The 27,975-nt window shown below is 33.5% G+C and overlaps 5 protein-coding genes across 7 annotated transcripts in view; 2 read left to right on the forward strand and 3 right to left on the reverse strand.

Moving 5' to 3' along the window:
• The window catches only part of LOC119837020 (oxidative stress-induced growth inhibitor 1-like), a 30,677-nt gene extending 16,345 nt beyond the window's left edge, over positions 1-14,332 (reverse strand). Inside the window, exon 1 of one of the 3 annotated variants that reach the window (XM_038362500.1) lies at positions 14,085-14,332. The gene's annotated coding sequence lies outside the window, so the exon portion shown is untranslated. Of the gene's footprint in view, positions 1-5,834; positions 5,933-13,673; positions 13,868-14,084 lie in introns of those variants that run through there. The other 2 variants (XM_038362502.1, XM_038362501.1) reach the window with 2 other exon arrangements.
• A 465-nt stretch (positions 14,333-14,797) lies between these two features.
• LOC119837111 (ubiquitin-conjugating enzyme E2 T-like) lies at positions 14,798-15,980 on the forward strand. The gene is made up of 2 exons (XM_038362613.1): positions 14,798-15,173; positions 15,575-15,980. The coding sequence occupies exons 1-2, from the start codon at positions 14,915-14,917 to the stop codon at positions 15,787-15,789; spliced, it is 474 nt and encodes a 157-aa protein (XP_038218541.1). The 5' UTR covers positions 14,798-14,914; the 3' UTR covers positions 15,790-15,980.
• Positions 15,981-18,202: 2,222 nt separating this feature from the next.
• LOC119836989 (kxDL motif-containing protein CG10681) lies at positions 18,203-19,635 on the reverse strand. Its single transcript, XM_038362468.1, has 4 exons — positions 19,615-19,635; positions 19,300-19,448; positions 18,990-19,163; positions 18,203-18,605 (listed from the first exon to the last, which is right to left on the reverse strand). Exons 2-4 carry the CDS (start codon positions 19,437-19,439, stop codon positions 18,326-18,328), a joined length of 594 nt encoding a protein of 197 aa, XP_038218396.1. The 5' UTR covers positions 19,440-19,448; positions 19,615-19,635; the 3' UTR covers positions 18,203-18,325.
• Positions 19,636-23,304: 3,669 nt separating this feature from the next.
• LOC119837209 lies at positions 23,305-23,916 on the reverse strand. The gene has a single exon (XM_038362735.1). It carries the CDS (start codon positions 23,914-23,916, stop codon positions 23,305-23,307), a length of 612 nt encoding a protein of 203 aa, XP_038218663.1.
• A 3,629-nt stretch (positions 23,917-27,545) lies between these two features.
• Positions 27,546-27,975, forward strand: part of LOC119836997 (protein CBFA2T3) — a 50,601-nt gene continuing 50,171 nt past the window's right edge. The window contains exon 1 of the mRNA XM_038362475.1: positions 27,546-27,700. The gene's annotated coding sequence lies outside the window, so the exon portion shown is untranslated. The remainder of the gene's footprint in view (positions 27,701-27,975) is intronic.

Consider the following 27,975-nt stretch of genomic DNA (forward strand, 5'->3'; position numbering starts at 1 on the left):
TAAAGTGCCAACTATTCATATACTATTTCTTTTCATTGTATTTGATTGTATTGTTTAAATATGGAAATAAATAAATCAAATCATAAAATCATAAATTCCTAAATGTTTTCCCGCGGTTTTTTCCGCAGATGAAGCCGCAGGCCACAACTAGTATAACAAGGGATTTGAGCCACGCTTTTTCCATCAATGTACCGTCATTGCAACGAGCGTTTGTTTGTAAATTGTAACCGACAGTTATATTGTACTGAAACGCGAATAATGAAGTTTATTTTAACATCGTAAACATATGTGTTTATTATTATAATAGCAGTTCGCCCCGGCTTCGCCCGTGGTACATATACAGGCCATGTCACTAAGAGTAGTTGCAGCTTTCTAAAGATGAAGGATCGGGATCTGGACCGATTTTGAAAAAGAATTTTTAAAATGGGTCCAGCAGTTTTTGAGTTTATCCATTTCAAACAAACAAAAATACATGTAACATAGACTTGAACTATGTTTGCATAGTTCAAGTCTATGTCACATGTATTTTTGTGGTATGGAATGGTACTAACCATTTAAAACCTAGTTTCCAACACTCATCATCAGTCATGAACGCCAGCTAGCCACCTCCTAACTACCACCTGACGCAACATTTATAACATAAAATCGTTCTGCCGCGGCGTGATATTACGATTTTCTGAAAACACGGCAGATTTCCAGTGGCGTCGTCTCCATTAGGACAGGTGCCCAACATTGGCCACAGGCCAAATCCTTCGGGCGGACCATTTCGTTTCACCATCAGTTAATTTTACTGAAGAATATTATTTACCCAAAAGCGTTCGTTGTTTATCATTAATTATATCGCGCTGCATGTGGTGCGTCACCTGATAAGCATCTTGATATATGTATTTTCAGTACATTGGAATTATTTTTACATAGCGATTAGATATATTAGATACAAGTAAAATTAGGAGCAGAAATGATTAATAAATAATCCTGTTTTCAAATGATATCACTCTAGAATATCTACACTAAGTTAAAATGTTGGAAACTAGCGGTCCACTCCTGGTGCACCCGTGGTATGCTATTTCTTTTACCATGGGAACCTTCCTGCAGTGTTTGAATAAAAAAAACATTAAAAAATTAGCCCTTCTCGAACTTAACGCTTAGAACGACAATTATCGATTTATTCATTGATGTAGATAAATAAAAGAAATACAGGATTTTTCTGTTTGTCAAGGGCAATCTTTGTATCCGCTGAACCAATTAGGACTCATATGACAACAGTGGCATATCCAGGGCGATGATTATATACAACTAGACGCTCGACTAGGCTCCGCCAGGATATCAAGATTCCTGTTTTATCCCCAGGGAGCATTTAATTGAGATAAGAAATATCCTATCACTCAAGTCAGCTCATGCCCTGTCTATATATTAAATTACATCAAAATCCGTCCGGCAGTTTCAGCGTGACTGTCGGACAAACATCCAAACAAACATTCACATTCATAATATTAGTGTGATTTTTATCTTCAACACGAGCCGACGACATCGCCGGCGTCTGAATAAAAATATACAACTATCAGCATTGTCCCTGACGATTCGGCCACTCGTTGGACACTCGCTCGCTGAGTGACACTCACGAGTTGAGTGAAGACGGCTAGACGACATATTTTTAATCTACGCTCGTTTAAATATACAATCTACAATGTAGGTCGTGGTTGATTGATCGTTCCTAGACAACAGACATGATCTCGTTTGATGCATGTATATTTGTAATTTAGGATGTGGTGACTAACCATTTTTAAGGTTTTCCCGTGATTTTTGTTTCTGAAACGGCAGAATGATGTTTGGATTTTATTTAAGCAAGTCTAGCCTCAATTTAGCTCATTCAGCTCATATTTAAAACGTGTCAATATCTATACTAGTAATGTATAGCTGAAGAGTTTGTTTGTTTAAACGTACTTTTCTCAGGCACCACTGGACCGAATTCAAAAATTCTTTCACCGTTGGATGTTTATACTAATGATAGATAGATCCCTAAGATCTGATGTCTACATACGTACCACGGGAGAAGCCCGGCGAGTTGCTACTTTTAGATATAGAATAGGTTTTTAGGCGGGAAAATAAAATGTTATAGAAATTTTAACGGAAAATACTTAAAATTGATTACGATCATCTTTTTTCCACAGTTTTACCACAAACCTCGCATACTTTGTGTACTCACTTCACAGTATAGGTTTAGGTGCATGTTTGAATCCCCAAAATCCACCCCGTTGCCACCCACCCATGACTGTGCTTATCAACCCCTCACTATTTCATTATAACCGATAATGTGCAAAGGGCTTTGCGTCACAATCGACAGCGTTTCAACTGTTTATTTCTGTCTTCAAAAGCGAAGGACACGCTGGCTGACGTTAAATAAAATAAAAAACGAGGAAGTAATTTCGTAACAATTTAAATCTGTTTATGTTTCTAATAAATTCCATCGCGTTTGTAAAGTGTACAAATTATATTTGTTGAGGCGTATTTATTTCGAGGGAGACATACACATACGTTTTTATCCCGCAACGCAAGAGTGCTGTTAGAAGAACATGTACTGTCTGTCTGTGGCGTTGTAGCTCGCAAACGGATGGACCGATTTCGATGGGGTTCCCTTCATTTGATAGCTAGTTTCCTTGCGGTGGATCTTAGATATGTTTTGGTGATATACATAAATAAGTGTATCAGCTATTTTCCAAAACGATAGACAATTTTCGCGTATGATCACTCGATTTACTTCTTAAAGCTTGCCAATATAGTGTTAATAACAATCAATGTGGGTAGTTGTTTTTAAATCTAACTTACTTGTATAAGAGGTACGCTTTATAAAAATACAAGCTGCGCCCCGCGGTTTCACTCGCGTAAGACCGTATCCCGTAGGAATATCGGGTTAATGAGTTGCCTATATGTTATTCCAGTTGTCCAGCTGTCTATGTACCAAATTTCATTGCAATCGGTTGAGTAGTTTTTGCGTGAAGGAGCAACAAACGCACACACATCCTTACAAACTTTCGCATTTATAATATTAGTAGGAAGTAGGAAGTAGGATAGGATTATATCGGTTCAGTGTAATATATACAAAAGTCTAGACCAGACTCGGAAAGTAATTCTCTTCGACTTCTCAGTGCCACTGTTCGAAGAAATAATATTACAAAATTGGTTCAATTCTATTTAAGTACCAAAAAAAAAATGCACTAAGGGCACAGATATACAAGTATTATGACATCGAATAAATGGTACTGTATATCTCACATACTTTATTCGTACAACTTGGAATGATACGCAATTGTTCATTTTATATTATTTAATTCATTCGTCCCGACATCACCGAAGGCGTGTTTATAAACTTTGAAAAATTATTTTACATGTTTTGAATAGGTCACGTTAGCGATATCACGTGTTATAAAAACGATGGTGTTTTTACAATATCTTCAAGTTTTATTATATAACTGGCTGTACCGGCAGAGCAGCCGACGAGCGGACTATTTCTATAGCATAAATATTCTGGGACATCAGCCGAGTATCATCAAAATCCGTTTAGCGGTTTCCGCGCGACAGAGTTACAAACATACATCCACCTTTACAAACTGTAGCATTTATAATATTTTTTGTGTTTTGTGATTAATATAGTGATGAAGAATGTATTGAATTAATTAACTTTTTGCTTTATTTTTAGGAAATATTTGCATTCTGAACTAATTGCATCCTACTATCCTACTAATATTATAAATGCGAAAGTTTGTAAGGATGTATGTGCGTTTGTTGCTCTTTCACGCAAAAACTACTGAACCAATTGCAATGAAATTTGGTACGTAGATAGCTGGACAACTGGAATAACATATAGGCAACTTTTTATCCCGATATTCCTACGGGATACGGACTTACTCGGGTAAAGCCGGGGGGCGCAGCTAGTAAAACATAAGTGTGAGCATTTGTTGTAAAAAAAGAGGTGGGTAGGTAACAAGGTTTCTGTTTTATATATTAATATATGAATACTTGATTTCATATTATTGTCATAGTTTATTTCTCCACAAATAAACGTTCTAATAGCTTCCGTAAATGAATTAAAAAATGCTCTAAATACAAATAAAAATCAGTGACAGTACCGTTATTCGCCCGAACGTATAAAAAATTCATGACCCGACCTTACGTTTACATATTTCATTTGTAACTGCGCAGTTGTATGCCCGCTTCAAACAAATCAAACAAATAGTCATAGACAATAGTGTGTCAATAATCATTTGCCATAGATTATAAAATATATTATCTGTATACAGCGCCGGCCGCAGCACGAATTGACGGTAGATCCGAATGTTGTAATGGCGCCCTCGCATCGCGACATCACTTCGTTATATTTACATTTACCATATTTTTATCCTTTGGTTATGTATATGTCTACACTAATATTATACAGGGGAAGAATTTGTATTGTCGTTTGGATATGATGGATAAACTTAAAAACTACTGGACCGATTTTAGAAAATCTTTGACCATTAGAAAGCTGCATCTTCACTGAGTGACATAGGCTATATATTATGTATCACGGGCGAACAGCTAGTAATATATAAAATTCTCATGTCACAACGTTTATTACCATACGGCTGGATCGATTGTCACGAAATTTTATGTGCATATCGGGTAGGTCTGAGAATCGGCCAAAATCTATTTTTCATACCCCTAAATGATAAGAGAAAAGCCGAACAGCGTGTGCCGGATTAGCTAGTATATGTTAAGAGTAATTTCAATTTCATGACTTGGGCTATTAAGATGAACTTCTATGAACAAAATACATTGTGTTCAACAAACGACTGGGTTTTGTTATTACGCCGTGGATTATGGCGCCCCTTACGGTCTTCTCTACCGCAGAACCGGATCTGTCAGGTTCGGAAAACTCTCGCAGGATATCCTTATTTAAAGGATACTAAGAATATATTACAAATTTTTTTACAGACCGACAGATAGAACAAAAAAAAAAAGAATACAAAAAAAGGTTTATTTTTATTTCGGAGAAGTTTTTTGGTGTTTTTGTTTTTTGGGACTGATGATGACTAAATGAAGGTTTTAAACGCATTAAAAATAACATTTCAGTTTTTAAATAATAAACTGCAAACTACTTCCATTAACTAACCATCCAATACCACGAAAACTACTAAATCGCTATCAATACCGCTGTTGTATAACGCAACAATTTTCGAAAAAATATTTAAAAGGTATTTTAGTATACACCGCGAATCTCAGGAATCACTGTTTCGATTTATAACATTAATTTTACATGATAATTACCATTTATGGTAGGACGCTATATAATATAACACAACGACCAATAAGAGCGGGGCAGTAATGAAAAAATATTGTGAAAGCAGGAAATATTTATATTAAGAAAACTCTCGAGTATTATTACCAAGACCATCATACATATTGTAAGATAAATAATCTCCTTTTAGAGTAAGTAAATCCATCCTTCTTTAACATATATCTATGCTCGGCTTTTATTTATGAGTGTTTGATTTTCCTAGATTTCATTGCCTGCTTATCAAAGACATGAGACGATAAAAAAAACGAATAAAGTAACCAAATGTTTAAAACCAGTACCCGATTTTAATCCTATAATATAGTATCAGTAATTCAATCAAACGTATTGAACGTAAAGCTCAAAATATATTAAATACGTACTATATACATTATCATTATACATTAACACGCCGGTAAGAATAAATAAAATAAACGTTAAAACAAACCGGTCATAATAGAACTTAAATATATATATTTATACTCGTTAGTCAAAAAAAACATTGGTCGGAATAAATATTTACCTTTCACGACAATCCAAAGTTTCGGTAAGCACAAATAATTCGCGAAATGTTTTACAAAACTCGGAGTATACGTGCGCGTACGACGGCATTCAGAAACAGACTGAATGTTTGCCTATATATAAATTACTGAAATTCAAATTTAGAATAACATTATAAGGCGCGATACAGACTGTACACGCACTGTTTAATGTTAATGTCATTTGGCATGACGTCATCGTTTTTTAATAAGCATGTCAAAAGGCATCAACATATAAGGATCGTAATTACAAATTAGTCCTTGGTGGATATAGATAATATAATAATCTAATCTAATATTTCAATTAAATCTCACTAAGCCGTCACGTACACTTGGTTCGCAAATTTTAGTATACAACTGAAACGAAACGACTTTTTGTAGTGGGGGTGCGATTAAACCAAACTGCTCTACCTTCAGAACCCACAAATCAAACTTTAATCTGATATTTATTGTATAACTAGCTGTGCCCCGCGGTTTCACCCGCGTAAGTCCGTATCCCGTAGGAATATCGGAATAAAAAGTTGCCTATATGTTATTCCAGTTATCCAGCTGTCTACGTACCAAATTTCATTGCAATTGGTTCAGTAGTTTTTACGTGAAAGAGTAACAAACATCCATACATCCATACTTACAAACTTTCGCATTTATAATATTAATAGGAAGTATACAGATCAAATTATACCATGTGTTCACACCCTTACAAAAGGATTGACATAAGATACATAAGTAGTGAACACTCCCCTTTTGCTATCTTATCATTTATTAGACATTCTTATCAATATGGCCATATCAAAAAATTAGATTTTATTTAAGCGCAATTACAGCGCATTTTTTATCTTTTATATGCCGGAAAAACGTAATTTATTATATTTAATGATAGGTGCATAATCTGGCCCCCGACGTCGTTTTGTTTATAATTAATGGTATTATATTCTAAATCTGTTTTGAATTATAAAGGTGTCAAATTACACTAAAATGTGTACAGCTGTTGTGTAATAGAGCAATACAAATATACACACAAAATCATACTCTTTGTAGAGTCATTAGCTACACTTTATATTTAATTATATAAAAACTCATTTCGCTGGTCTTAATCCCATTATATGAGTAATTAATTAAATATATCTTTAATAAAAATAGATAAATACAACATTTACTTATAAATCGAAAAAAAAAACACCTGAAAGCAAACAAAAACTTTTACTTATTACAATATACAGAATATATGATGGATGGAGATTCTATACATGTCCCTGATAGTGCAGTGGTAGCTCAGTGGTAAGGACCTCGGACTTCATGGAAGCCGGGGGTTCAAGACGGACGAGCGTGCAAGAAAGAACGAAGAAGCAAATCATCCTGAGCAAAGCAGCATGTCGAAGAATCAAGAGTTCGACATCGTGTGGCATCTGGCCGCCTGCATTTGGTCAGCGTGGTGAATCATGGCCTGAATCCCCATTGGAGGCGTGTGGGGGGAACAAAATGGGCTGAGAAATTGCGTAGTCTAGTAGTAAACCACGGCGGCAATTGTGTGACATTTGGTTCCGTATTATCAGGGAGTCTGTAGTCTGAACCCAAGAGGTTATCACGCTATTATATTTTTAGCGAACGTACGCGATTCTCTATCTTAATGCCTTTGTGCAGTCTCTTCATTGATAAGTGTAGAAGACCAAGGGTCCCGTGATGAGTGCATGTGGAGATTGGGAAGTTATTTCATGATTATTTCTAACTAGCTGCACCCCGCGGTGCCACCCGCGTAGGTCCGTATCCCGTAGGAATATCGGGATAAAAAGTTGCCTATATGTTATTCCAGTTGTCCAGCTGTCTACGTACCAAATTTCATTGCAATCGGTTCAGTAGTTTTTGCGTGAAAGAGCAACAAACACACACACACACACACATCCTAACAAACTCTCGCATTTATAATATTAGTTCACCCTTCCTGTGTTTGTCCTTGGCTAGCTTGGTGGTCTATATCCTTATAGGAGACCTGTGTCTCTGCAATAAGCATTGTTCAAAATGTTTGCGCCTGGGTTACATAAAATCCTAAGAGTAATAAAAATTCGATTGCTGAAGTGGCCGATATTCTTTGCCGTACCGTGCGTATGCTGCGTATTCAAGTCACACCTTAAGATTGATGTTTTCTATAATTTAAATTATTGAACATTATAATGGTATATCAATACAGTTGACGAGTTTGTTTGTTTGGTCAAACGCGCTAATCTCAGGAACTAATGGTCCGATTGGTAAAATTCAGTGTTTAATAGTCCACGTACGAAGGTAGACCTAGCGTATAGGCTTTATAAAATCATGCGCGACGTGAGTGAAACAACAGGGCACAGCTAGTGAGTTACTAGGTTATAAAAGGTTTTATCCTACAAGTTTTACAAATGCGAAAGTTTGTAAGGATATCTGTATGTTTGTTAATCTTTCACACAAAATCTACTGAATCGATTGCAATGAAATTTGGTACGTAGATAGTTGGACAACTGGAATAACACATAGGCAACTTTTTATCCCGATATTCCTACGGGATACGGACTTACGCGGGTGAAACCACGAGGCGCAGCTAGATAAGACATAATATGATAACGCTTATGTAATTATTTTAAAGAGCTTTCATTTAACAAACTTAAATATGATTATAATATGATAATAGTGAATATTCTCCACTTTAAATGCTAGATTCCGACATTCAGTGTAAGAGAATATTCATATGAACACGACTCCCATCAACCCAGCCAATACACCTTATTATTACATTATATTACACAGTTAGTTATTATGTATCATAAAGCTACCAACATGATCATTCGAGCAAGCACTAACATCGATTATTCAATCGACTACATAGAATTCTAATTGACACTGCTGCATGACGTCAGGCCGTCCTTGGGAATGTGCTGAATCATTAGTAGCAGCTACGAAACGCTTACAATAGTTTTATTTATTGTAACTAGAGGTCCACCCGGCTTTGCACGCGTATACATTAACGGTTTTTACGCGATAGACTATGCAAATTGTCATCATCTATTTATGCTATATCTACAGTCAAAACTCATAGCCGGTCTAAAGAACTCTTCACTGATTTTTCCAGTCAAGTCGTTCTGACCGGTTAAACATATTGTGACTGCAAAATCATATTTACCAATTTCGGAATTTGACTAAATTTATTTTGTTAGATTAGTACCTCGCCTTGCGGCGGTATTGTTATAAACTCCGGCCGAGTGACCAGACGGCCGGAGCCTAGGGCGACTGAGTGAGGATCCTACGAACTATCCGAGCGTTGTCCAGTAGGACTGCCCGCTGTATCCCCACCGTAATGGGCCTGACCGGTAGTTCCAACCTCCTTAAATATAATAATTTATTTTATTATTATTGCGTACGAACCCGCGGTCAAAACTAGTATTTCTATAGTTCACGTGCTATTCTGGTACAAAAGCTACAACACGGCCAAGTATAATGAAAATACGTTCAGTGGTTTTCGCGTGAAAGAGCAACAAACATACATCCAATTCACGATTTTACATATAAATTATAAATATTAGTATGACTGTAATCGCGTGAAAAAAGCGTGTTTTGTGATTACTAAACACTAAGATAAGATTCATCGTACATCAGGTGTTTTTTGTTTACTTATTTATATACCTACTATATATAAAATAATTTATTACGTATTTATGAAATTGCGTCATATTGCGACACATTAAAACAATTATTATTGAATAAAACAAATATCTAAATAAGTTCATGCGATTTCTTTTAAAGAATAAAAAAAAAAATTGACAACAGGCATAACTCGCGTCTTTTTGACGAACCGTCGTAACGGAATTTGAAATTTTAAAGGTTTAAAAATAAAATATATGTTTACTTTATCCTTGTTACTTGATCATAGTAAATCATATTTAATTTTTTGAGTATTAAATATTCAATATTTACGAGTAGAAAGCTGCATACCACGATTATTCCTAAGTTATGCTTGCTTGCTATGCTTGTACTAACATTGTAATTATAAAATGTTTGTCTTAGAGTCACGTCGCCACGCAGAGATTTATTGCTATAATTTTTATGTCTGGATATAGCTAGGATCTGGATATACATAGAGACAAAAGGCTTCTTTTTACCGCGACGTAGAATCGCAACCTTTTTTTATGTACAAATAGCTGCGCCCCGCGGTTTCACCCGCGTAAGTCCGTATCCCGTAGGAATATCGGGATAAAAAGTTGCCTATGTGCTTTTCCAGTTGTCCAGCTGTCTACGTACCATATTTCATTGCAATCGGTTCAGTAGATTTTTGCGTATAAACACATTAGGAGGAAAGGGAAGTGCTTGACCACGAGATCGTCTGCTGGTAAGCTTCGCGCTTCTCTAGAAGGTACCTGTTCAGTCTACCCTTGAAGCCCCCTAGACGATACTCGTCGGGGAACACGGACTCAAGAAGCACGTTCCAGTCCCTTGTGGTTCAATGGAAGAATGTGGTATTTCCCATGGATTAAAAATCCCTTATGATGCGTATTTATATGACACTGAATTTAATAAATTCCGATATATGACATGCATGATAAGGCGCTTACTGTTAATTTCATTTGATCACGAGAGCCAAGTTGCGGGTAACAGCTTGGGTGACATTTATTTTAAGAATTTATTTCGCTACAGCCTGGGCGGAGCAGGGCCGAGGAGATAGTTTAAATATAAGCTGTGAACATTTCTGTCTGCTTTAATCCAATTCACCAAAACTCAAAAGAAAGGGTTCTACGCCTGTATTTTTTTGTGTATGTTATTTAGTAGATAATAGATAGTTAATACCTCCTTACTACATAGCATCGTAAGTAATAACTTACTATATGACCTATTTACTACCATCTTAGCTTGGCTGGCACCGACTTTAAATAGATGAGTGGGTAGTGATTATTGTAATTATATTATTATTCGCTTTCGACCGTTATAGTCGGTTCAATTTCTGTTAAAAAGATTTTTTTCTAAGCTTAACAGATCAATTTATAAAAAACATTGAATATTTAAATTTTATTTTAACGTTTAATAACCTAACTTTCGTGTAACGTAATTTATATGTGACCCTTGTGTGAAATGTCACAGACAAAACAAATGGATATATATTAGTTAAAACATAAATAGCTTATGACAAATGTGTCTGAACGGCATCAATTAATAAAGATTGATGACAATTAAACAGACCAATTAGTAACTTTGAAATACTACACGTGTTTCTCCAGTCTCTTGTATACTGTAATACTTAATTTTAAAAACTGAACTAATGATACACCCCGGCTTCGCCCGTGGTACACATTTAGTCTATAGCCTTCCTCAATGAATGGACTTTCTAACACTGAATGAATTTTTCAAATCAGACCAGTAGTTCCTGAGATTAGGGCGTACAAACAAACTCTTTAGCTTTATAATACTATATCGTATAGATTTTAGAGTAGTTACTTAAGGTTTTTCTTTATTAGCTTATCCCTGTTCCTATACCAGCTTATATTGACTCATTATCTATACAAATAATAATACAGTGGCCAGATCCAACTTATGGGTGACTTACTAGTTGACAAAAATCTTCTAAAACACACGAGGTACAAATATGATTTATTGAATTATTTTGTAGTTCATCCGAGCGAAGCCGGGGGCAGAAACCTAATGTAATCTTATTCTATAAAGTTGAATGGTTATTTTATTGTTTATTTGTACTCGAATTGAATAATTTTTGAGAGCCTCAGCTTTTCCCTCCTATGAGATCAACGGCATCAAAGCATCAATGTAATATAACGTCAAACTCAGTCTAGTGCGAGTCAGACTCCCGACACTCAGGGTTCCAACTGCAAAAAACACTCATACAACTTATGACTGTGCTAATTCAAACTCATAATACAAAAATGTATTTATGCAATTCGACTCCTTCTAGAAGCATTATTGAATCGGCATATCATAGTTTAACCATGTCTGATTAATTTTGATTTTGTTTTAAATTGTTGTTGAAGAGACAGGATTATAATCAACAACATCACATCTGAAAAATTTCCACTGTCTTTCCATCATGGTTCATGAGATAGAGGCTGATGGCAGATGGACAAACAGAATATGGCCCCAGTTTTTTTCATGTCATAATCGGCACTGGAGCTGGTGGGTCGCCTGATGGTAAGCGTTACCAGGTATTTATTATTTATCGAGCACGCTTCGGCACTAGTTGGGACAGCTCGCGCCGGGAAAGTACCACACTCCCACAAAAAATCGGCGTGAAATAGTGGCATGCCACTGTGTTTCGTACGGTGAGTGGGGGAGCCAGAAGCCCGTTTCCTTTTCCTCACCCGTCCTATTCCATTCCTTCTTTCCAGTCTTTTATCCTTTCCTTTTCCCTTACCCCATAAAAGCGGGCAGCGAAATTATTTTTAGTCCCTTTTTTTACTACCATTATAACTTTTTATTTAATTATCATTAGAGTTTATCTGTACCATTTTTTACAACACAAGTATGACATGTTTTATGTAAGTCCAATTAAAACAATATCTAGCCCTATTGTTCAATTGTTTAAGTAGACAACCGTCATAATGTAAATTATAAGCATTACCAGGAAACTTGTTGTAAGAATTAGTCTCTTTAGTATGGCAATATGAGCAGAAGCGTTACATCGATAAGGGGTCATCCATAAATCATTTTAAGGGGACTGGGTATGTGACATTGTGTGACAAGGGGCAGGGAAATTAAAAGCTTTGTGATGTCACATGTTAAGATTTAAAATATGTATGTACTAGGATGCTAATTGAATACTTGTGAAATGGATCTTAATTTAGATTTTTTTTTATTCCTCTTCAAAATTATACACACATATATAAAATCTGAAATATGTTACATAAGGGGGGAAGAATTTCTTAAAATGTGGCAACCTTTGACAGGTAGGGGGAGACATTGAAAAAACCTAAACTTCGAGTGACGTTATTTATGGATGTCCCCTAATGATTTTGATCCTCTCAAGAGTTTGATAACGAGGGAAGCACACTATATGGATATATAGAAATAATGTTGAAGATACAAAAATAAAACTTGCAGGTGCATTATAGAGTTACGATCATTGCAACCAATTTTAAGTTTTCCGTTAGAAGAATTTAAGGTGCAATTTAATGCTGGGATTCTTAGATCGTTATGACAGAGGTTTAGAGGGCTAAATGTCGAGATTAAGTGTGCAGAAATAAGAGCTGACTTTTTAATATCTAAGCACCCACCACATTACTATTGCTACAAATGCAGATGGAAAACATTGGGAGGAAATCATTTTCAAATACCATACAGCTCTAGACATGTGAAAATAGTGTGACTAGTGTGATGTTTATAGAGTATTAATTTTGTACAACTATAATAACTATATAACATACTATTAGTCTGTCCCAGCTTTGCCCATGGTAAAAATAGCCTATAGCCAATAATAAACAAAATAATTCAGCTTTATATTATTATAACAGATCATAATCTTAACCTACAGCTAGAGAATAATAACAAAAAAGTTAATATGTCTGATGAATACAGAAAAAAAAAACATACATAATTCTCAACAAACATAAAACTATTACACATCTATCATGATAATATAAACATTTGGTTATGTAATGCCTATTCACTTTTCTATGTTCTAACATGCCTTATAACTATAAATAACTTCCGACAGATACATATTTTTTTTTTTGTAAATATATATTATCAGTCTTAAGTATAATACAAACTGATATATAAATTGAGAAAAATCTATAACCTATAATAAACATAGGTGTCACAACATCAACCATTAATTCAATTAAAAAAAGATTCAAAGGGCTTACCTTGAAACTGTATTTATAAATCAAATCGAACAATTTACGGAACTCTATTGTTGAAAATGTTTTGATTCAAGGAAATGCATTGTCCTCGCCGGCTTACGACATTTAAAGACTAATCAATAATACTATGCGACTACAAACTCGAGCCCTCTTCGTAATTATATACGATAGTCTATATTTGACCTAGATTAACCTTTTTACATATTCTAAAATCGATAACTTGTATTTATTTGGTCCTATTCAATCAACATACATTATTTTCTTCAGTTAACGCATACACTGTGTTTATTTATGACAATCAATGTCGTTACTGACGATCCGAGCATAAATTATTGAAGTTTTTACGCGTCTCGAATATCTAACTACATAAGTATTTCAATATGTACATGGTGGATTAAGAAAAAAATTACTTACCGAAACCTGATGGGCCGATAGCTAGCTACACCTAATTTAAAGATACGTATATGAACAGGTCACTAAATGAATAATTATGAGAAACTTAGTGATACCTACACCTTAAGTAAACTAGTCTTTACACCTTATTATTTTTAAGTAAGATTTAACTCAAATGCGGCAAAATTTTTCGCGATATAGTTTACCAAAGTCGAACGCACAGAAGTTCACAGTTCACACTTTACTGCCTTCGGCCGTCAGCGATGAACTGTCAAAACTCAAAAGTCAAAACCCAATCTGAAACTCAATGTCATTGATATTGGCTTTCAGATTTAGACCGTTTAGAAATAATATAATGTCGAAGTTACTGTAACTAAACACAGTCTAGTACATAATAAATTGTACACTCGATTTCTTACCTCGCAATTAATTTACAAAAAAATTACGGCGGCTAAATGAAGTGTTTAATCAAGTCCAATGAACATTAAAACTGGATATTACCTACATAATACTACCATTGATCAAGAACCCAGATATCTATGTATTAATACTACCTACTAAAATACAAACATTTGACTTAACACCTAATATTAATACATCTATTATTAATAATTATAGATAGACATTGGACAATATTAATATATTACTATGTGTATTCAATATTATGTGTTATGTCAAATGTCAATATCTAATTTTGTTGTTGCCATTTGACATTGCAAGGTGCAGCTTTTGACGGAAATCGAAGGTTTTATTTTTGCGACTTTGGTACTGGATAATATGAACTGACAACTGCGAACGTTGAGATGTTTAAAATTTATTTTAAATAAGAGTCATATTTAAAATAAGTAACTATGGCAAGCGAAGGTGCAAGAAAAGCACGTTTATGTCACGAGATAAAAAGTTTGTTTTCAAAGCCGCCTTGGGGAATAACGTGTACTCCCGAAAAGGAAGATATTTATAATGCCCTCAATGTCCGTATGTGCGGACCAAAAGGATCTCCATATGAGTCTGGAGTTTTTAAATTATTGATAAATGTGCCGAATAATTATCCCTTTGAACCGCCACTAGTGAAATTTGTTACGTCTGTGTATCATCCAAATATTGATTCAGGTAAATGTATTGTCGAACTGTAATGTCGGGTTCATTTATAACGTAAAACTTGAAACTTAGTAGCTTCATTTAAAAAATTAACTGGAGGATCATGTGTGACATGCCTTTGAAATATGTTTTTATTTTTAAATTTCCAACAAAGGAAACATTATTAGAAATCTTAAATTACTAATATGATAATAACAAGATAGGAATTTACAAAATGTTACAAGATAGGTTTTCTTTGCTTATAGAAAATAACCACCATTGTAATGAAACATTCAAAGAGAAATTTATTATAATTAAAAATAATCTTATATTAAAAAAAAAGATAATTACCAGATCAAAATTGATTGAACCATAAACACATCCCTTTATGAATGATTTTGTATTTTTATATACCCATGATATATTTCTTTCAGCTGGTAGAATATGTATGAACATGCTTAAAATGCCACCAAAAGGGACTTGGCTGCCGACTATAACAATTGAAACATTGCTAATCTCTATCCAAACATTGCTGGCCCATCCAAACCCAGATGACCCTCTTGTCACCGAAATAGCTATGGAATATAAGTATAATATTGAAGAATTTAATAAGAAAGCAAGAAAACATACAAAAGAATATGCTATGTGAAAAACTGTCTTATTTGAAAAACAAAAAGAATAGAAAAGTTCGAATAAGTTTTGTGTTTATGGTTAAAAACTAAGGAGGTTGTTTAAGCCTGTTATCTTTTAAGAACAGGATGTTTGGAATACTTACCTATTTGTTACTTTTATAACATATGAAGGATTGTTAGAAATCTTTTTAATTCATTTTTATATATTACTAGCTACACCCGGCAAACGCTGTTCTGCCTTACTCTTATCATTTAGGGGTATGAAAAATAGATGTTGGCCGATTCTCATAGATACCGGATAAGCACAAAAAATTTCATCAAAATCGGTCTAGCCGTTTCGGAGGAGTATGGCAACGAAAACTGTGACACGAGAATTTTATATATTAGATATTGAATTGCATTTAGCACATTTTTTGGTACAAAACAAAATGATGTCTAAGTTTATTAGTTTTTACTAAGTTACTACCACTTAAGTCTGTATCTACATTTAATCTTTAGTTTAATAGCATTGAAATGTTATAATACAATTAGCTGTCCCAGCAAATGCTGTACTGCCTTTCTCTTACATTTAGGGGTAAAATAAATTTTGGCAGATTCTCAGACATACCCAATATGCAAACAACTTACATAAGAATTGTTCCAGCTGTTTCGGAGGAGTTTGGTAAATAAAATTGCGATACGGGAACTTTATATATCTGATTTACCTTGTGAGATTACAAACTGTTGAAAAATTATGATCCATAACATTCCCTTGTAAAATTGTAATCAAATTGTGTTTACAATTTTACAGATATGTATATATATTTCATTTTATTAAAACATCATTTACTTACCTAGACTTTGAATTTCTTACACATGTCTAATGTTACTGTACCTAATTATTTGTGTGATCCCCGCAATTTTAAAATGAGTATTGTAATATCATAAAATGACTAAATTGTTTATAAGGTTATGTGATATATATAAAATTATAGAATTAGACAAAATTTTTCATAATAAAACAAAGTTTTGCTATATATTGTTTTATTTTACAATATTACAAAAATTACAATGTCTTTACACCTCAGCTTAAAATTAATGTAATTGCAAGATTTTTGGTCTAATTTTAATTGTTCCAATATAAATATACCTTTACTATAATAAACCATTCATGATAATAATTAGTATTTAACATGTCATGTTGTTATACATAAAGTTAATTTTGTCGAAAGTAACAATATTTTAAATACTAAACTAAATACAAATTTTATACAATTATTAAAATAAAATTAAGCACCGTATTTCAAGCAGAAAATTTAAAAATATAAGTAGAACAAAGAGATTTTATTACAGTTTACAAAAAAAAAATAGCTTGATTGTATTCAAATTAATAAAATATTTCCATTAGATTTAGAGTGATTGCACTGTAATTGTAGTAATAACTAATAGCAGGGTAAAAAGCTTTGTTACGTTACGCGTTATGGCGCCAGTCCGCCTTCCCATGCTCTCGTGCATTCGATTATCAGCGTCTAGAGATGCACGTGTTTTTTTTATATATATTGACAAGGTAAATCAGATATATAAAGTTCCTGTATCACAATTTTATTTACCAAACTCCTACGAAACAGCTGGAACAATTCTTATGTAAGTTGTTTGCATATTGGGTATGTCTGAGAATCTGCCAAAATTTATTTTACCCCTAAATGTAAGAGAAAGGCAGTACAGCATTTGCTGGGGCAGCTAATTGTATTATAACATTTCAATGCTATTAAACTAACGATTAAATGTAGATACAGACTTATAAGGTGCACCAAAGACAAGAATGCTATGTGCCTAAATCTATATATATAAAATTCTCGTGTCACAGTTTTCGTTGCCATACTCCTCCGAAACGGCTTGACCGATTCCTCTGAAATTTGGTAAGCATATTGGGTAGGTCTGAGAATCGGCTAACATCTATTTTTTATCCCGATATTCCTACGGGATACGGACTTACGCGGGTGAAACCGCGGGGCGCAGCTAGTTATCTATAATAATAAATCTAATTTAAGACATACATTCAATAAGTATACTTTATTCACTAGTGGTAACATTAGCTTTAAATAACTAGTAATACTTAAATGAACATGGAGGTAAAGACGTTTTTATAATATTCCTGAAAACATTTTCAAGAATTATAAAATTATAAAAAAAAAATACAATCACAAATGTGTAGAGAAATAGCCTTAAGCTGATTTATGTGTTATATGAGTATTGATTTCCATATTTTTAAAAAGGCATTGGAGAAACAAATGCATACATATTTTTTATTAATACTTTTTATATAACATTATTTTCTATGTATATAATTAACCCCATTTCAGCCATTAAATAAATTATTTCATGATGCTCTCATAGGCTCTAAATAATTATAGATCCTATTTTTCTTAATCAGAAATATATTATGGTTTTTTTATGTAATAGCAGTTAGACCCTTTTTTCTTTTTCTGATATAAAAAAACCAATTAATACAATTAAACTATCTAGCATTTTTCTAACTATAATATATAATTACTAAGATATACTAAACTAAATTCAACCAGTATCTGTGCTACTATCATCCCCTGAACTAGCACTCTCTGTATCAGAGGAACTACTACTTTTCTTCTTCTCAGCTACATCTATATTTTTATCTTTCTTCTTTTTCTTATCGCTAGTAGAGGGTTTTAGTGTTTCCGTTGATACTGTAGCAACCATTTTTGATTGTATTTTTGTTTCCGATTTCATTTCAGTCTTATCTTCTTCATCCACTGACTTCTCATTTGCAACTGTTGCTGCAGCTACTGCTAATTTATACTCATCTGGGTATTGTGTGCTGTAACATTAATGAATATTTTCTATACAAGCAAATTTGGTGTAAAAATGATGGTAAATGAGTATTGGTTGGATTCCTAGTTGGCACTCACAAAAAATAAGGAAATCTGGCAGGACATAGAAAATCAATCAGTGAAACAGATATATATCTGCCTCATACTTTAGTAAGGGACACGGGACTTAACTTCTTATCCTATCCACAACAGATGCTTAACATGTGGGTGTATACAAATTGATATATATTATTTTTATAGCAGAGCAAGAAATGTGTTGTACATATTTTAAAAGATAAAACTACATACATAAATTTCAACAATAGCAAATTATTTATTATTGATATATTTATTACAATTGTATATAATATACTTCTCTTTTCACTTCTTACCTCAACTTAGTTTTTATAGCTCTTATTTTCTTAAAGATATAGTTTAGATCTTTTTGCATATCTAACAACAGTTGAGTGTGTTTTTTAAACTCTAAAGATGCTGCTCGGAGTCGGCTGGCAGATAACTGATTACAATTTGTGAGCATTTCTGTTGTTTTCTCAAACCTTTGTAACCTGGAGACAAAAAATTATTGTTGATATTTCATTTTAATCCCTATAGAACCAATTAATAAGAATGAATCCTAGTGCTGTGAATATCATTTCACCGTTTGGCATTTTGCTAGCTTTTTATAATTTATTTTCTACTTACATAGTTTTTTGAGCACGAATAATTGATTCTACATCGCTCTGATCGACCATACCAGCCAGACCCTGAACGAAAACCTCTGGTGCTGAATAATTTTGAAAACATTCGATTGAAAAATCGCTTTCAGGGGTGTCGTTTGCCATTGTTTATAGCTGTAAGAGCAATATTTATAATCTATTATATAAAAACGCTCTTCAGTTTTAAAAAGTAAATATTGTTTGTTTAATACAAAAATGATGATATTATTTGAATAGATAGTAGTATATTATAAAATGTCGTAATTAGGAAAAATTTGTTGATTATTATTCATTTCAGAACCTGTCAATCTGAAAATAGTACAGCTGTCAATGATTTGTGTCAATGTCTTTTCTGATTTCTTTGTGCACTGTGAGTAGGCATGTCATAGATAACATAAAACTATAGACAAAAGAACTTTATTATTTGGCGCATTTAGAAAATATAATTGTACATATTAATAGTAAACTATTTTCTTATAACATATCAAACAATGAGCTTTTTTTCTGTCTTTCATTTTTTCTCATTTTATAGAAAGCAACGTACACCCATTTCGGCACAATTATTTCGTACATATTACATTTTCTATGTGGTAAAATCCTCATGTTGCCTTTATTTCCAAGAAGCATATCCACGATTTCTCTCCCCAATTCACTATCCTTCATTTTTTTGTCCCTATATCTTTTCTTCAGTGTTTCGAATTCACGTCTCGGTTTTAAAGTCAAGTAGGGTAGTGATTTCTTAGGAGATAGATTTTTGACGTAGTTGAAAATTCGAATAGTTGCTTGGTCTTTAAATTCGTTGTAAAATCTTGCAATTTCCTTTGGCGCAAACGGTATTCTAGAACGTTTAAGTTTTTGCTTCTCGCTACTTCTATCGTCGGTAATGTCGTAAATGTCAGAAACTATTGCTTTCAGAAGATTAAACGGGTCTTCCTCATTTACCTTTGCTTTTTTCTTTTTATTATATTTTTCTTTAGTTCTTGTCAAATCAGATTTTAACAAGTATGCGAGTCTCGGGTGAACAAAAAAAGTATTTATTTTGTTGTTTGGTGCATGTGATATTAAGTCTTGGGTTTTAGCTTGAATCATTTCCTTATTTTCCTTTATTTGGAGATGCTTTTCATTTTCTTCTCTGTCTTGATCCAACTGTGCGAATACATCATCAAGAAGTTCGTTGATATTGTTGTTATTTGACTTACCACATCGTCCTGGCCGACCACAACCGCATCTACCACTCTTACACATTTCATCTTCATTTATTGTAGACATTAAATCCTTATCCATATTTTGAGTGTCATCTAATATGTCAATTATATGATAGTCATTCGAATTAGTATTTTCAGGTCCGAGTGAATTGATATCCTGATCTCTGTGTAAAAAATCATAATCGACAGATTCAAAATTTCTTTGAGAACTGATGTTACGTAATATCTCCCCTGTTACAGAGATTAAATTTTTCAATGAATCGTCTTTGCATGAAACCAGTACACTGAAGTAGAACAATTTCAAAAGTAACCATTTCATAATAACGAGCATTCTGAAGCAAAAATAATGCTAAGACAAAATAAAAAACTTTACTTCACCATCTTGATAGGATTATACATTCAAGCGTGAAATAAGCACTTTGACGATATTGCATTAATTAATTTAATAGTAATTAATAGAATTTAATAAATTAAAATTCTGTTTTGTTTTTTTTTCGAATATCATATTTTATTTCATTTACACGCACATTATGTTCAGAACCAGTATTACATAATGTAATATGGTTTCTCGAAATAATAATGAATTAATATATTTAATCTATAAACTAAAATTAATGTTTTGCCGCAAAATACTACGGTTCATTATAAAAAACTGTAATTTATATTATGACCCATAAGGTATGTAGAGATAAGCAATTAGCATTATTTCAATTGAATTGATTTCTTTGACACTGTGTCATAAAATGATTTTATTTAAAAGAGAGAAAAAATACACAATATATAATGTGAATATCAAATGTAATACTAATTTATTTGCCCTAAGCCTTGAATATCAAGAACGAATGGTACCCCATATTTGACTTCTTCTGAATTAAAGTTTCTTCTCCACACATATTTCAATAATTTCCTGGGTGGTTGTTTATTCTGCATTCGATTCTTTTGGTGTAACGTTAATGGTAAAATTCGTTTATTTGCTCGTAGTGTACTACCCTTTTTCCTATTCATCGTCTCCATATACATCCAAACTGGTAAATACACATTGTACAAGTTTTGTGGATCTTTATCTGGTATAATTCGTATTTTCTTCATGTCGCTTAGCAAGAGGTCGAATATTTGTTTCGCTAACGCTTTATCTAATACTTTGAAATGTCTGTACTTCTCTCTTATATTCTGTACGCCACGACGGACCGATCTTGGAAGTCCACGCATTGTTTTAAAATTTGATCGATATCTAATATAATCCATGAGAGCTTGTCTAACATCGTCCATGGCTGCTCTATAATAATTTGCCATATCTTCTGGTGTGAGTGGTACAATTATTCTGCTGTGTTTTGCTAATATGGTATTATTCTTACTATTAGCACTGGATAGTTCATTAATTTCTTTTAAAACAGCTTGTAAGAGATTTTGGTTAGGATCATCATCATACATTTCTCCTTTAACATAACGATCACCTTCTACGGAATTATAATCTTCAGTGTCTTTTAGCTTATAATCAATGTCATCTTTTCCACACCTACCTGCGCTGCACCGCAATGACTTTAAACTTTCTTCATCATTTCCCGCTTGTCGGTTTATATTATCAATAATTTTGCTTACGTCACTAGCTACCTCGTAAACATCTTGGACATTGCAGAGGGCTCCTGATCTGTCGCAAGTACATTTGCCTCTTTTGTTACACATTCTGTCTACCATATTGATATATTGGTTTCTTTCATCAGCATTTCGTAGATTTTTCAGTAATAATTTTAAATTTTTGCTATACGTTGGGTCATTAGATTCATACAAATATGGATCACCGTTTGTGTCCTTATCTTCTGAATTAATTGAGTTGATTATTTCTGCAATATCAGACAATAATTTTTTATCTGACTTATTTGATGCGCTCGTAATAAATATTTGAATAGTTACACTAAGAACAAAACAGATTGCTTTATTTTTTAAACTCATTTTTCATTTTTGATCTTAACCTAACTAAAGACTCGTAGTAAAATGGTGTGATTTAATTGATTTTATGATTATAATAAGCCACATCTAATGAAGCATGAAATAGAACGAGTCTTTATGTCGTTTCTATAATGTAGGCAGTTAAATATAGTAGGATTAATTGGAAAGTTAAAACTTTTGACATAGTAGGATGATGACTGTGCGTTTACGTAATAGATTCAACATTTTACGTCATTGCTTGTTTGATTTATATTTTGTTTTGTACGTCACTGGTTTATCATATTTTATATTCTTATAAAATTTTGCATCATCTTTTTGCTTTAAATAGACAAATTGAATTCTTATTATTTAATTTATGATATCATTAATTATAACAGTATGGAACGTGGGATCAGGATAGCAGTATATGTATATGAAGTTGAAGAAAACGAATAATATATGAAGCTAATATTATAGATGCGAAAGTACCTCTGTCTATCTATCTCTTCTTTACGCCTAAGCCACTGAACTGATTTGTATGAAGTTTGGTTCAAATATAGTTTGAAACTTGAGATAGGAAAATGAGCATAGGCTATTTCAATCCAGGAAAGTCTACGTGAACGGCGACCTCATTTTTGTGTATTCCTTCTTATATATTTCTCCTGCTTTCTTTCACTATCCGGGTGTAGGCTTAGCGGGAGGTACTATAATATAAAAATAAATACCGCAAAAGTCAGAAGGGATAGAGCTTTATTTAAAACGTATGTGGTTTCAGACAGTTGTTTCTTTCTTGCCTTTAGGATAAAAAGTGGTTAAAATAAAAGTTTAGTTTATTCAAATAACAAAACTATAGTCATGTATCAAGGAGTCTGAAGAAATCCTTCAACCCTCATGTTCACTGGAAAGGCATAATGCAATAAAACCTTTTGGTCCTCATCTGGAATGTTACGTCTGCCTTTCGACACTAAGTTACTCAGAATATCTTCAACATCCTCTAGTTTACCTGAATTCTCTTTCACATTAGTTTTAAACGTATCAAGATTTCTATTGAAGTCTTCTTCATTGTCACTATTGCTAATCATTTCATCATGATAAGCGAAATCCTCAGTTCGTCTCGCGGAGTTTATTCTTAGCAATGCTTCGTTTAGAATACTATTCAATCGAGCTTCTCTTTCCCTTTTTATTTCATTCAACATCTGCTGTCTTGTTTTACTCAGTGGTTTTGATTTTCTTGTCATTCTACCTTTATGTCTTTGACGCCTGTGTTTAAGATAGCTTGAATCGTCTCCTCGTCTTCTAAATATAGGAAATTGGTCTCTATGCTGGCCGGAATAGCGTCTATATTCTTCTGAAGATTGTGGGTCCATGGCAGGACCGCCGTAATATTTATTTTGTTTACGTATGAGATCACGCATGTCAAATCTGTCATTGCGATCGTCGAAAGTTACATCCGCTTTCATCCCAGTGTTCATAGCATATTGGGAGAAGACTGGGGTTATCAGGAAAATTATTGAAACCTGTTGGTATGTAAGACTTGCATAATTATTTAACTAAACAAGGTACAAGGTACTAGAAAAATATAGAATATGTATAATTCTAAGATAGAAAAATATTAGTAATAAATGATTTGATTTTGGGGAATAGGGAAAATGCAGCAAGGAAGGATATACAGGTACTATTGAATTATTTAAGAACTTTATTTACCCACCTTTCTATACATGTTTCCTTCTATTGAAGTTTATGAACATTTAAATCTTAACCCAACGTCTCAAGTTGAATTTTCTTACTTAAAGCAATTTTGGTCTTACATAAATCAATCTTACAATCAAACTTAATATACTTTGCAATTAATGACTCGTAGCAATTTTCATTGAAAAATTGTTACATTATTTTTCGATTTGATTATATATATTAGATTAGATATTGATGAAATAAAGTAAATCAATTTATAAATGAATGTTATTTTTGAAAAGGAAACAAGCCTGCGGCTTCCCCAATCACCATACGAAACATAGTAGCTTTAGCATGCTAATGTTTCACGCCGGTCTTCTGTAGAGGTGTAGTGCCATGCCTTGTGTCTCCCACATTCAACGTTCTACACTTGTGGGTATGTGTATTCCTGTGAATGTGTTTGACCGGCATTAGAATAACTTTAATCGAAGCTTTTATCCATTACGTTTTTCAGAATGGATTTCCCTCGCGGTTGGCGGGAAAAAATGCAAATGTCAGCGTGACGTCACGTATGCGAGCCATATGCTATCGCACGTGTCGACTTGATGTTGTTTTAATTACACGACCGCGTTATATTTTATTTCGTTTGAAAGTTTTCATAAAATCTGGTGTATTTCAACTATTTTTAACGGCGGTCACCGAACGTGATTAATGCATGCATCGCTTAAAAGTATTTTTTATTGAACTCTATTCAGTTTCTAGTTTGTCTTCTCCTCTGCTGAAAAATCACTATTACCAGGCGGAAATTATTTAGATTTTCTGTTTAAACATTTATATTTATCGTAAATTTGTTTATATCACTATCTGAGAAACCTAGACTTTAATGGTTTAGCAACAGTAAAATATAAGTCTAATTAATATGCTTTTTTTAGTATCCTATCCAAAAAGCAAAACGTGACTATATTAGCTTCGCTGTCCTTCTTGTCTCTCTGTCCGTCCGTCTGTCACCAAGCCGAAAACCTCAAGAACAGTGAAAGTTTTTTAGATATGATATATTTCTGTTCCTGATATAACATCCTCATCTATTAAAACTCGAAGTTAAGCGACGGTTGGTACGTTCATAAATTTGATGGGTAACGACTTTTTTTTCGATGTGTAATTTATGCGCTTCCAAGCTTTTCTTAATAAACTACCTACTGCTTGTATATAATGTATAAATAACAGATATTGCTTATACCGCTCGCCCACATTAGCACGAATACTCAAACCCACATGAATGGGACGACAAATATTCTATACATACATGAGCCCACTTATTCGTATATTCGACGAATGTTCGCACGCGTATGAGAACCCTGGTTAATTATAAAGCACTGGCTATAACCCGCGGCGTCACTCGCTTTGTACTCGGGTAATAAGAAGCCAGTTTTCTAATCCAGACCAAATTCCATACAAATACGCTAAGCTGTTTTCGCGTGTAAGAGTAACAAACATCCATAAACAAATACTTACAGTTTCGCGTTTATTATATTAGTATGATTGTTTGTAAAGTCGCAAAACTAAGTTATGTACACAAGTGTACGGAATGTCTGTTTGCGCACCTGTACACTGTGAACGCGTGCGTCGCTCAGGTGTTGAACAAACTTATCTTAACTTAAAATAATTTATTGGGTATATTATATAACAGAAAAATATATATTGATATATCAAACGCAAATGTGACTGACTGTCTGAATTATTACCGGACAATTGGAATTACTGGACCGGACTGTCTGAAATTTGGCATGCAGATAGATATGTGATGACGATACATGCATTTACTAATTTACTAACCACAAGAGGACACGGGAATTCCTTTATCTATCATAACTATATAAGTAGATTAGTCATTGGTTATATTTTATTTATATTTAACTTGAGCGGAGTCGGAACGAGCGGCTAGTTTTATTATATTTTTATAGAACAAGCAATAAGCAATTATCAAGCTATGAAGTCGATTAATGCTATACATATAAAGTAGAATGTTTATGTAATTTACAGAAAGCCATAGATTACAATTTAATACCGCGTCTCACATCAAAATAGGACCTCTGTCGCAACGGTAATACAATTAATCAATGGACGAGTTATATATTTATATATAATATATTGTATAATAAAGTGCACGTTAATCCGAAAATGAAATTTACTGTTAAACCATTTCACATCGTAACTAATAATTATATCGCTTTGTTAATGAAATAAGGTGGGCGTAAATCTCTTGATTAAAATATTATTACTCGTTTTATTTCAAGCCTACGCAAGCTTCAACCTAGATTATTATTCATTGCTGCAGTGTGAAGCCTGTCTTTGCAGGGGATGTGGTGGGCATGATTGGCATTCCCATACTTTCCAATCCAATTTTTCCTATGCAATCGGACTCTGTGCTAGACTGAATTATTTTATTTTCATCATCTGCTTATAATCGTTTCCATGGTAGGGACCCTCGCCTCCTATGAGGGTTCGGGCCATAATCCACCACGCTGGCTAAATGCGGGTTGGCAGATGTCACGTCATGACGTCCAACTTTAGATTCTTCGACATATTGTATCATGTATTCCTTTGCCGTTCCGAGCAATGGCGATGTGGATAATTTGCAGATAAATTGAAAAATCTGTGTATTTTTTTTGCACGCCGGGTCTCTAACCCTTGAGGTTTTCATTGCAGTCGGAGGTCCTAATCACTAAGCCACCTCTTCTTATTTATATTTATTCCCTTATTATGGTTTCCTCAGTGAATTTGATTTTTTCAGTGACACAGCAACCGCTGTACAATAGATTACATTTTTTTCTTAGTTATTTGCTTCATCCAATAGACTGTACCACAGCTGTTATTTTAAATACATGATAGATAAATGTGAATCCATAGATAACCGGACGCTCAGAAATATAATTTTATTAAAATAAATAATAATCCATTTCCACGAAAAAGCCCAATTGCTACATTAATACATTTTCAGGTTTTTACTAAATATAAAATGTGTTTAAAATAGATAAGATAAATAAAATAATAATGTGCCCACTTAGGACATTATTTACAATTAAATCATGCATAATAGATATTTTGAATCTCTTAAAAAATAAAAAAATAGTCGTAAAAGTTTACACTGATGATTAAATAAATCGTGTATCTTATCGTTATACAGTTTTCAATACCTAATAACACACGAAAGAATCTTGTCAAAATGAATTGTTAATAAAATGCAAAACACTTTAACTAGTACTAAATAATGATAATTAATGTGTGAAATAAAGGAGTGAATAACAGGCCTTGTGAAAGCTCGGGCCGTGAACGAGCTTTAGTGAAAAACAGGACGCCCAACAAGAATTTTCATTAAATTCCGACCACCATGCTGAGTTGGTTCCCGCCCTCTCAGTCGCCGACCTGCCGCTTCGGGGAGCGGACGCTACACATTTCCCGCGCTTTCCTACGTCACGCTGACATCGGCGGCATTGCGTTCGGAAACTTGTAACCGTATATTTCTTGTGTTATTTTTGTGATTTATAAGTGTTTGGTGCAAACGCGTCGATTTTGAGGATTGTTGAGGTAAGCGTTGATTGATTATTGGAGAAACAAATAAAAATTAGTACAATTCTAAGATAATGTTACAGTGATTTATTTAGAAACAATAGCAATGGACTGATGCGTTTGATCTAAAGATATAAACAATAAACATGGGTTTACGTTGCAGTTTATTAATGCAGTGCGGCTATGTGCACTGTGCATTGTATGTTGATAATTTTGTTATTTAGAATTATTTAAGCGGTGCACATTAGGCATAACTTCTATTGATATGCAAATATGTTGTACTTTTCACGATA

Source organism: Zerene cesonia, chromosome 26, assembly GCF_012273895.1.
Source record: "Zerene cesonia ecotype Mississippi chromosome 26, Zerene_cesonia_1.1, whole genome shotgun sequence".
In the NCBI taxonomy this organism is placed as follows: domain Eukaryota; kingdom Metazoa; phylum Arthropoda; class Insecta; order Lepidoptera; family Pieridae; genus Zerene; species Zerene cesonia.

Excerpts from the sequence above, each read along its gene's own strand:
- LOC119837111 (XM_038362613.1), top strand. The coding sequence starts at position 14,915 with ATGGCAAGCGAAGGTGCAAGAAAAGCACGTTTATGTCACGAGATAAAA. Across the intron at positions 15,174-15,574 it reads TCATCCAAATATTGATTCAG|CTGGTAGAATATGTATGAAC; the intron begins GTAAATGTATTG and ends TATTTCTTTCAG.
- LOC119836989 (XM_038362468.1), bottom strand. The coding sequence starts at position 19,439 with ATGGCAAACGACACCCCTGAAAGCGATTTTTCAATCGAATGTTTTCAA. Across the intron at positions 19,164-19,299 it reads ATTCGTGCTCAAAAAACTAT|GTTACAAAGGTTTGAGAAAA; the intron begins GTAAGTAGAAAA and ends TTTTGTCTCCAG. Across the intron at positions 18,606-18,989 it reads GCTATAAAAACTAAGTTGAG|CACACAATACCCAGATGAGT; the intron begins GTAAGAAGTGAA and ends TTAATGTTACAG.
- LOC119837209 (XM_038362735.1), bottom strand. The coding sequence starts at position 23,916 with ATGAACACTGGGATGAAAGCGGATGTAACTTTCGACGATCGCAATGAC.